Genomic DNA, 11,679 nt, shown 5'->3' with positions numbered 1-11,679 from the left:
AAGCAGATTGGGGGGCGGGGGTGGTGGTGAAGAAATAAGCCATAAGTCTGGGCTCCCAAATGCAGGATGAGCCAAAGACGAGCAAACGTAGCGGGTAGGAGACTGGACCAGTAAAGATTTTCTCAATGGCTCTGGGGCCGCTGCCTGGATAGATAGGGCGGGGGTTCGGCCAGGGCTCCCTATTGGCTCCCGCGCGGGCCCTTAGATTTTCTATAAAGGGCTGCTGCAGAAAGCGCGGCAGGCACAGGCTGGGACTGCTAGTGGCAGCGTGTGGCTCCGCCCTGCTCACAGCGTCAGCTGGCCTTGGACCTACAGATTTACCATCTGATTGAAGGCAACAGAAACTGAGTCGGAAAGACCCGGCACTACGCAGAGGAGAAGCGACGCTGGAGGTCTCCAGGTCAGAATAGGCACTGTGTGCGCTCTCCAATCGGGCGGAGCATTTGGACTCAGCAGCGTTCGCCCACCCCAAATTCAGCTGCCCCGCTCTGCTCTACGCATTTTCCCACTTCATTTCTTCTTGCTGTTTCACGGCGCTTCTTCTCCCTTCCCCACTTCCACTGTAGAGAATATCTTAGCTCAGCGCTCCAGCTCACTGAGCTGAGCTTGCCCAGCTCTCCACCGAGGGCCTTATCTCCCCATCTCACTTCCGGGGAGCTCCCTGACTTAATAGCTTAAGGACCTCACGGTCCATCAAAGGCATGAGTCTGGAGGCCCCTACCATAGATTCGCCCCAAAGGGGATTTACGGACCCTGGCACCATGAACTATGGGGACGAGCTGACCCCTGAAGCTCTGAGTGTGCCTAGCGGCTTTGATGACCTGATCACCACCACCGCCTCTCAGGTGCTGCAAGCCATGTGCAGTGCCGCATCTGCGATTGGTCGAGCTGGCCGAGATAGCGTGCTCTCCATGATGGATAAGCTGCCAGACCACGTGTCAAACATGGGTGACCTGGACGACCTGTCGGGTCCTCTAACTTCAGAAATAGTGTCCCAGGACGAGCAGGTACAGTTCTGGCTAGTGATAGGATACACCATAGTGGTCTTTGCTGCTATCCTAGGCAACTGGGTCTTAAACCGTGTAATTATGAAATACAAGAGGGTGCACACAGCCAGCGGCCTCTTCGTTGTCAACATTTCTGTGACCAACATGATGCTCGCTCTTCTCAGTTCCCCTTTCACTCTGGTAAGTTGGGTTCTAAGGGGGGTGGCTGGGGAGCAGGGTGAGAACTAAGGTATAACTTTGTACTTGTAACAGAGAGAGCTGTTTGGCAGGAGGTATTTGCTGAAACCAGTTGGACTGATTTGGAGACCATTTGCAGAGACTAGAGTGGCTGAGAGACAATGAAAAAGGTTTGGAAATTGAGTTTGGGGGCCAAACAGAGACAAGCAGGATTGTAGTTGCATTGCTGAGTTAATCTCCTGCCTTGGCAGAAGCTGGGAGAAACATAAATGTTTAGGATGACAGTGGGGACCTATTGTAGGTGGGCTTTGGGCTGACATGTGAATTCAGGTCTTGTCATAAAGACACAGCCTCAGTTTCCCCACTGTTCAAAAGGCATTGCTTGGACTTGAAGGGGATTAACATCTTTTGTGATTTGGTGTCCTTCCTTGTTTTAAAGCTGGACTGTTTGTGTGGGAGAAGATGGGAAGAGCATGAAAACTGCAGTACAGAAAGGTTTGCTTTGTGAGACAATAATGCTAGCAGTTTAGTGAATCAAGGAGGGTTTATTTGTGCTTTGGAGCCTGTGAGAACAGTGGATCCAGGGTTTAGTTCTTGTGTCTCACCTGAGCTTTCTCTACCACAGGTGCGCTATCTTTGTAATTCCTTGGTGTTTGGGAAGATGACATGCCACCTCAGTTGCTTTGCACAGTACTCTTGTGCCTATGTAACTGTGATGACTATGGTTGCTATTTCCTTGGACCGACGTCGGGTATGTGTTTTCCAGTTCGTGTAGAGGAATGTATTTTTATTTTAGGTAAACAGAACAAGTAATATCACACAAAATGTCAAAATGTCTTTATTTCTTAAGACAATGTATGTGAATGCATATGTATAGTTTAGGGGAGTTGGAAGATGGTGAAGTACAGATCTTCACCAAATCAAATTTTGCATAATAAAACTGCTACCAATTTCATATGGCACTATGGGAACACAGAGTGGCAATGAGCAAATAATAAAGAGTGTTTCCCTTCTTCTTTGGAAAACATTTGTTATTTGCTGCATTGCAGGACTGGCTAAGAGCAGAAAGGGAAGAAATGAGTCAGAGATGGGTGTGGTTTCAGGGCTTGATGGTGGGTTGAGTCTGGGAGGTGGGTGTAAAGACTTTGAGGGAGGGTTGAGGAGTTGAAGTAGGAGGAGATAAAGTGATGAGCACAGAGCTGGGGAAAAGATTGTGAATGACTAAAAGGAAGTAGTTTAGGCCATAAGAAGCTGAGAGGGGTTACATATTAATCATCTGTGAGAGAGCCAGAAAATGAGTGATGTGGGAGAAACAAAAGGAAAGATTGAAGAGGATTGAAGAGGGTGAAACTAGGTGAGATGGTCAATGGAGGGATCTAGGTGATAAGAGAAGGGAGACAGGAGGAAACAAGGAGGGAGGAAGGGAAGGAGGAAAAAGGAAAGGGCACAAAGGAAGCCAGTGTGGAGAGGGATAAAGGAATATGTGGAGGGCTTACCCATCCATATAATATAAAAGAAAAATAAGTCATATATTTGGACATCCATCCTCTTCACAGAACTCCTTACTCAGGACATGAGCTTTGAAGTTAGTATATGTAGATTCCTGGCTTCTAATCAACCCTGGCTATGTTACTCTTTCATGGAGCAAAATGCCACATATTGTCAACTGAACAAATATACTCAAAATTACCCAAAGCATGTTATCTACCCACCTATGAAGTCTTTGTACCTTTGCACCAGAAAGTCAGTTGATGAATGACTGTAAACTAACCCTAATTTGAATTGTTGAATTCAGCTGTGATCTCTGTGCTTCTAGGTGATGCTATATCCCCTGAAGTCCCATATTACTCTGATGCAAGGCAATGTTTGCATCATTATCATATGGATCGTGAGCACCTGTGCTGCTTTGCCACATGCCATTTATCAGAAGCTTTACCAAGTGAAGATTGGGTAAGAGGAACACAGAATGACAGCAACCCAGAATCTTGGAAGCCATGTGAAATAAGTCTTGGCTTGAGTAATACCTTTCAAAGCATGAGCACAAAAATAAATTTCTCTTATCTGGAATTTATCCTAATCATTCCCAGAAACTCTCATGGCAATGGATATTAGGCATATCTTTTCCTGTTTGGGAGGGGCCATGATTTTCCTATATGTCACCTGAAAATTCTGTATTAGGTAAAATCCAGATTTCCCTTGGCTTTAGGTGCAATGCAGACACAAACAGTAAATATGTCTCTCCCTTAGGGCCTAATTGCCATGCAACAGCTGGCTGTGGGTCTTAAGGAAAAGGGAAAAAAATTGATGTTTTCTTTTCTTTGTCTTATAACCTAGAAACATTACTAAAGAAATGGCCTGCCTCCCAAGTTACCCATATACTTCAAAATCCACATGGAAATACCTTGACCTGAGCACCTTTTTGCTCTTCTTCATCTTGCCATTGATGGTACTGGTGGTTGTCTATGGTCATGTGGCCAAGAAGCTGTGGTTCCATAATGCTGTTGATGACATCAACATCCACACTTACATCTGCCAACGTGGGAAAAAGAAGCAGACGCTGAAGATGCTGATGACAGTGGTGTTTGTCTACACAGTCAGCTGGCTCCCCCTCAACCTCTACCTACTGTTGCTATCCAGTGAGTCCATATCAAGCCATAATGGCCTCTACTTTTTCTTCCACTGGCTGGCAATTAGCAGCTCCTGCTACAACCCCTACATTTACTGCTGGCTCAGCGATAGCTTCCGAATTGAAGTTCAGAAGGTCATCATGGAAGTCCAAAAGATGCTGCTAGATGGAATCAGCCGCCTGAGAGGGGAGCACCACCAACTAATCTCTGTCTCACCGACCTACCGTCCTGCCTGGGTGGATCTTAACCCTGGTGTACCTAAATTCCCCAGATTCAAAGATTTTGATGAGCTACCTAGTCCTCCTCCCTCCCCAGCAGTAGAAATCTCTTTTCTTTACCCTTCAGTGCCTAGAGTTTAAGCTGCCCAGACCGTGATCATTATCTATCCTCAAAATACCTGACATAGGATGGGGCTAAAATAACTAGAATTCATTAATTTCTCATGGGGCAGGGGCTGGTACTTGAGTGGTAGGAGCCCTGTGAACAACCATGTCTCACTTGCTGTTTCATTTTTTCCCTGTCTTCTTTCATATTCCCCTTTCCTACTGTTTCTTGCAACACCAGTACACTGAGGATATTAGATGTTCAGGTGGATCAGAGGTGTTTCTCTACTGCTGAAAGGAAAATTTCACTCTGACTTGAGGCTTCCTAAACTGCATCTATTTCTGTTCACCAATGCCCCTTTCCATTCTTGTGTACCACCATGCCATAGTTCTTGTTCTCTGATTACTGACATTTCTAGCAAAATGCTAGGAGAGAGAGTGTAGTTTTTGAAATTCTTTCAGAAGCTATGGGAATACAAAGCACCTTGTAAGTGGAAGTTGTTTCAAGTATATTCTATAATGAAGTGAGAATGAGAAATCTTACAGATGTAGAGGAAAACACAAGGCAGCTAAATGGTTTAACCCAGATCACTGGGGTTATTTTCCCAGGTTGTTGTGCAATAATTTGATGACTGCTTCTTTCCAAATTAGCACTACAAAAAAACTTCTGTTTCTGACTCCTTGTTTCATATAAATATATGCTATTTAATTTTTCCATTTTGTTGAGAAAAGAGAAAATACAATGTGTTCATTGTTTTTTAAATTATTCTTATATTTTTAGCCTATAAGTTTTTCAACTGAGCAAGAGAGATGAGAAGGAAGTAATATCATGTCCTTCTCTTGCCACTACTTTTATTCAGGGGCAATATTATTAAGGTTGTGGTGTGACAGGATGATTCCATGATGAGAATGGAATTTCTTGTCCTTCTCATTTTTCTCTCCTGCTCTTTTTCATGACATTCCTCACTACCCTTGACAGTTGTTCTTTATCTCCTACTGCCCCCTCTCTTTCCTTCTTCCCCTCCTTTGTGTTTCCCCTCTCAGTCTCCTGTTCTCTTCTTCTGATCTCCCTCTCCTTATGCTCTCTCCTTCCTCTCCCTCTAAATACCTCATCACCTGCCTTCCCATCTTCCATCTTCTACTCTCCTTTGCTCTTCTCATATCTTATTTTCTGTTTTCCTTCCCACTTACACTCACTCTCTTCTATCTTCATTCCTCTTCCTTTTCCCTATCTCTCCTCCTAGCTTCTCTCCAATTTGCTTCTCCTTGTCTCTTCTTCTTCCTCTTCCTTCTCCCTCTTTCTCATTCTGCCTGTTTCTTTTTAAGTTTCATACTCTCTGTGTCTATTGAGTAGGAGTGTCACCACAAAGTGATCCCCAATAATATAGCCCAATTCCCTTTGGAGGAATTATACCCAGATCAGATCTGTTTCTTTTCCAGCCATTCATGTTTTCTCAAACTCTTCCTATTCTATGATATTTTAGCTATTGTTTATTTCTCTTCCTGCCCCATTCTCCATAACAACACCCTAAAGAAAAAAATAATTTCTAGAAACTGTAAAAGAATTAAAAAAAATAACAACAGACTTCTATTATTACCAGATAATCCTGGAGATTGTTAATAGTCCCAGGTCTGGCTGAGTGGCTTTAGACTTTTGCTTCTGCATTTGCTGTAAACTTTGCAGTTACTTTGCCACATTATTGACTTTAACAATTTTGAAATAGAGTTGTCATTGGCTTAGAGTGAGTGTGTGCCTCTGCTTTTATTTCTTTCTCTCCCATTCTTTCTTCCCCTCATCTTAATCATTATCTTCTTAACAACGACATACTATTCAATGTCCTTTGAGATGAGCCAATGTCCAAGAGCATGACGATTAACTAGAATTTAGCTTTGGCTAGTCTGATCCCACGTGGTGACAGGACAAGTAGAGGGGTTTTATGGAGTTAGAACCCTAAGCATTTCTGATAAATTTACACACTTGCTGCAGTGTTGCTTCTCTTTTTAGACCAAGGAGAAATTGGAGGAAGAGAGTTAATTGTAGTTTAAACTGAGTCTTTCCATTTTCACTGTCATGCGTCAATCATTCACTTCCTCTCCCTTCCTATCTGCAACATACCAACTAAAAATATTGACCATTTATTACTCACATGTAAAATCAGATATTTAGAGAAGCCCTAGGATGAATATATGACCACATTTGCTGTTGTCACCAATATAAATTTACTTCTATGTATATTCTTTTAGCTTTAGCTGACTTTGAGATTAGTAGCTTTGTTAATGGTGAGCTCTGCTAGTTTCTTTTTATCTCTCCTCATGTAAATTCTTCTTATTCTTCTAAGGACAGAGATATTCCCTTCCCACTCATTCTCCTTTTGGTAAGATGGCTACATTCCAGGACAGTTTGCTAACTGATCAAGGTCAGAAAAGGAGAGTGCAGAATGAATTATTTCTGGGTACCCAGTACTTCTTGGAGGAATCATACCTTGCTCTGATATCCTCTTTCTCCTGCTTAGACGTAGGAGAAATTTGGATAAAAAGGCTATCACTGTAATTCAAATGATTATTGTGCTACTGTATTTTCACCTAATGTTCTCTCATTCCGAGGAAAACCCCTTCCTACTCCTGTCTCTATTCTCTACAAAAATTAGACTTTTTATATCATCAGTAAGGCTGGGAATCTGGAGTAATCCATGCTTGACAGAAAATCTAGCTTCAATGTTTGCTACTGACTTGGCTGAAAACTCCAAACTCACAGAACTTCATCTTTGCATCATCTGTGTTGATGTGTGCAACCCTTTAGCTCTGTGGATTTGAGCATGGTGCTAAAGAACTATGGTCATGTGGTTTGAAAGCCCCATGTATGTTCGTTTACACAAACTGCATCACTCACCCTAGCCAGCTTTTTCCTTGATATAGTTATTAGCCACCTGGAAGACTCAGTAAAACTGTTACATAAATAGCCTTGCAAAATTTATTTTCACTTTTGAAGAAACAGTTTTAAGTGTAATGACTGTGTGTTATCAGTGCCATATTCTTAACAGAATGGCATCACTTCTGAAATGTATATTTGAACTAGGAGAGACTGACAGTAGTAACATAAAAGAGAAGTTGCCAGATTCTTCCCTTTTGCAAGTCCAGGTGTATATCCTAACCTTTGTCTGATGATAAGAAATCACATCTTGGTCCAAGCTGGTACATTCTGAGAAATGCTTTGATGACAGGAAGGTTACACACAGCTGTCCCAATGTTCAATCATAATGGTACAAGTTGGAGTGGGGGAATTCATCTACTGAAAAAGATATCTAGGATCCTGGAAATCAGCCTTACTTATTGGTCACATATATATATATATATAGCATGGAGATTCTTCATAGGTGTTTTGAGCTTAAGACCTCCTTCGCTGAAAATTCCTCCCCCATAGTTAAGGTACCTTTCTGTGCTATCACAGTCATGTAGATACATATTCACATACACTTATACATGTACACAAACACACATAAATATACCAACACACATACCTGTACACAGCACACGTGTACAAACACGTAAATGCCCACATAAATATACAAGCATAAACATGCACACATACAAAAATGCACATACACAGATTGATCATGTTTTAAAACATACCAGATTTTCATTCATAATGCTTATCTCAAATTTAATTTTTTTCTAAGCACCGTTCTTCAGTTATCTGTTTGAATGAGCAAATTCTGTGAAATTTTCAAAATTTTTATTATTTTTGTATGTGACTAGAAGATTGCTTTGTACATTGTTGCAATCACTAACACTATCTTATTAAAATCTGTTGTAGTACTCACATTTCTGTCAACATAACATGGTGTTTATGTTTAAACACACATAAAAAGAAACACTTAGAGGAGTAGCATATACAGAACATAAACACATTCATGCACAAATAATTACACAAATCTTTAGAGAGAAATATATAAAGCCTTTAATAAGAGAAAAGGAACATTGCTGACTAATTCTAGAAAACATGAGGTTAAATGACTTTTTTAAAAAGATTGCACATGTAGTTGGTAGGCAGCTAAGCATTCATAAAAGCTTCCACAATTGTAGTTGGTCCTTCATTTGCACATGTAGAGAGAACAGAGAACTAAAATACCTTTGCCTGTCTTATGAGGAATTTTCTAAAGTTGAATATGCTTGTTTCTTCATTAAATCTTTTAACAGATAGTTTTCCACCAGGTGAAGTACATTCCTCAGTATCTCAAGTACCTACCTGGAACCATGGTTACACATGTGGAAGATCCATTTGTTACTCTGTCATTGTTGAAGTCTGTCAACATCTCTGGACTATGAGGAAAAGTCTCACTGATAGACAATCTGTTGTCCTCTGCACCACATAAAGGAGATGGACCATTGTAGACAGTATGTGAGTAGGAATGAATTCGTTTACTCTGATAATCTTGCCCACAATTTTGTATGTATCTACTTCAAAATTTTATCCTATATACTATTAAAGTAAATAACCTATACATGATGTGACTTTGTAATTCTCAAAGTAAGATCTTTTGGTATTTCTCAAAATGTTTGTTGTCAATGTTTTATCCCATAGTACAAGACTAAAGCCTGTTGGGGAATCTGGATAGGACTATGAATTTCACTTTCAAATGTTCTGTTGAATGGTATGTTCTCTTAAAAGGCAAAGCACTCAACTTCTGTTGTTCTACATACAGCTTTGAGGATTACCTTTGTGCATTCTAAGGTAAGGTAAAGTTGATGCTGAAGGAAATATTAACCTTATCTGGATGGCCAAGCTAAGCATGAAAGAAACAATGTAGATATTAGCTTGGTGAAAAGTTCTGACATAATGTATGCAGACCCTGAAAGAAGTGCCCATATTTAGAATTAAGTAAATATATTTATGTTAATAAGACTAATTTAAATGTAGCATTAGAATTTACAATTCACAAGTGAATCTTGCTATTCTTTTATGATAATATTATAAACAGCTAAGCTAGGCAGAAATATTATTGGCAGTCAGACAGGGCTAGACCCTCGAGAGAGTCAGGACAAAGGTAAAAACACATTACACTGTAGCCAGAGGCACATCTGTTGGAGGTCAGGCCTCAAGATAAAGATGAAATGACCAGGCCTAAGTTAAGTGGTAACTCCTAGTCTAATGGTAAATAGACATCAGTCACCACGGTGGGTGACCAAGACCCTCGGACTCACCCCTTTCTGAAAAGTTCTTTATTCCTTCCATGTACACTTGCTACCTGACTTGCGTCCACATTGGTTCAATGTTACCTAAGCAACTGTACTTATAATCTTATTGGTTGATCATAGCTGTAATCCACGTTGTACTTATGTGGTTTTGCTCTGTAAAACTTCCCCTGAGAAGTGGGACCCTGGGATACCCATTCAGGACCTCTCCTTCCTCTTAGGAGTTATCCTCTCAGTAAACATTTGTTCGTCCATTGTTCCTAGAATTTATTCTTCAATTTTAGAGAACAGGAACTAGGTGTATCAGACATCTTACAGGTTGAAAATTGTAATATTTCCATTATATCATTTGTAGATCTTATTTCATCTCCTATATCATCCCTGTATCAATAAGATCTTGTCGAAAATATTTTCATCCGTTTGAGAATCTGTGATGATCTTAGAAGGTGCCTAAAGGAGAGATACAGATCCAGCTGACCCTTGAGATCTCTGATCTATAGGGTTTCCCATTCAGAATACTGGTCTAAATGTGGTGGCAAGTTTCATTAACAGTTGGCCAAACACTCTATTTGTAATTTTAGAGAAGAGGCTGTTTGTCAATACCTTTGTACATACAACTTGGTACTCATGTGGAAAAATTTGATGTGAAAAAATCCCTCAATAAGGTAAAGTTTAAATGAAATAGCATTGTAAAATATTCCCCCAAAATAAAAAAAATGTGACCCCTTGCACTTTGTAAGGTAGTTAGTGAAGTTTATTTCCTAATCCAATATCTGCCTGAACAATGTCCTGTGGTCCCTGAACCCCCTGCAATGGAACTGTACTTAATGATACAATAATGACTTTCAGATTTTCAGTTTTTATGGCCACTCTGTCCTTGCTCACAAGATTCATGGAACTGTGGACAATATACTAGGCATAAGTGTACAAGCATATCATACACTAGTTACTTGGTTCAAACCTAGTGATTGTGTGGGCTGTGTGGAACTGAAGACTCCCAGGGAAAGACTGTGAGACTGCCAAATTCCCACAGCTGCTATGTTTAAAAGATACAGCAAGTAAGGCTCCCTTGGCTATATTGATGAATTACAATGAGACATCTTAACAAAGGGGAATGAGAAAAGTCTCACTGAGTTATAAAAGGAAAATGGACATTAGTTTGGGTTCCAAGCGGGGACACTTGTGTTACTTATTGACTTATTACTGTTACTTTAAATATACTTAACAGTATCCCTGGTTCCTCTGTACCATAATTCAATGTTTTATTGTGAATTCTGGGTCAGGGAGGGGAGGGACTACAGGTTGTGGATAGTGTGTGTTGTGGGGGGGTGGGGGGAGTAGGTTAGGACATATATGTATACTAAATAAAACTATTTGCTCAAAGTACTTCCAAGCTCTTCTATTAGTATTTTCTAATTGTAGCAGGTCAAGGGAGGGGGTGTTGCTTACATAGTAGTTATTTGTGATTCACAGTGACTATCATAAACTAAGGTCTTCACTGAAAACTTCTCACATGCTCTTCATATGGGCATTGAAATGGGAATGGATGGGGGGGTGTAACTTAAAAGCAAATCCTATGGTATCTCTCATAGAAAAGCTTCTGAGAGAGCCAAGCAACAGTTTATTCATGAAAACACCAGGAACTCAAGTCTCTACCTTCTGGTTTGCAATCAGTAAAACATTCTGGTCCTTCATGAGAAGAGATGAGAACAGAGACCCAGAGTGAGTTGACTCAAGGCTACAATACCCAAAATAGGTAAGATTTTTCACTCAACAAAGCCAAATCCAGAAATCCCAAGGTTTAGCTTCGGAAGAATTTGCGGAAGGGAATGAGAACACAGCTAAGAAGCCCTATGCCTGACACTCTGAATTTACCATTCATGTAAGTGTCTTGCTTCAGTTATCATTACAATCATCACACTGACCCTCAGAAATACTCAGAATTCCTTTGGATGCTGGGACCCTTTAATAATTGGTAGTCTTTTAGAAAGTTCCAGCCTTACTCACATGTGATAAAGGAAAACAACTGAAAATAAAGTCATTGGATGCAAAAACATAAACACAGGTTAACAAATTCCAAGCCTCAGGGCTTATATTTTCCAGCTTTGGCCCCACCCTATCCTACAATTCTGTGCCCCCCTCCCCCATATAACAGTTCAGATAACTATTGTGAAGGTCTAAGACTGATCCTACTTAAATAACCTTACCTAGGTTCCCAGTTTCCTAGCCTCTGTTTATTTTTTCTTGAAGACTGTATAGTCAGTTTTTCCACTATATTGAAAGACCTGAGGATAGTTACTTACAAAGAAAATGGCTCACTTTTGGAGGCTAAAGTGAAAGTGGTATGATAGA

General features: G+C 40.6%; 1 protein-coding gene across 2 annotated transcripts; it reads left to right on the top strand.

Annotated features, from left to right (window-relative positions):
* The first annotated feature begins 239 nt into the window (after window positions 1-239).
* Window positions 240-10,860, top strand: LOC101710459 (G protein-coupled receptor 83). Of its 2 annotated transcripts, XM_021250210.2 has the most exons (5): window positions 240-400; window positions 846-1,187; window positions 1,810-1,935; window positions 3,001-3,134; window positions 3,519-10,860. In XM_021250210.2, the coding sequence occupies exons 2-5, from the start codon at window positions 858-860 to the stop codon at window positions 4,168-4,170; spliced, it is 1,242 nt and encodes a 413-aa protein (XP_021105869.1). In that variant the 5' UTR covers window positions 240-400; window positions 846-857; the 3' UTR covers window positions 4,171-10,860. The 2 variants fall into 2 exon arrangements, with proteins under 2 accessions (XP_021105869.1, XP_004872300.1); XM_004872243.3 differs by having other exon boundaries at window positions 240-1,187.
* Window positions 10,861-11,679: the final 819 nt, after the last annotated feature.

Source organism: Heterocephalus glaber, unplaced genomic scaffold (assembly GCF_053883595.1).
Source record: "Heterocephalus glaber isolate CG9 unplaced genomic scaffold, H.glaber_assembly_v1.0 deba00001790, whole genome shotgun sequence".
Taxonomy (NCBI): domain Eukaryota; kingdom Metazoa; phylum Chordata; class Mammalia; order Rodentia; family Bathyergidae; genus Heterocephalus; species Heterocephalus glaber.
Note: the sequence above shows the minus strand (reverse complement) of the source record. Positions and strands in the feature narration are given on the sequence as shown.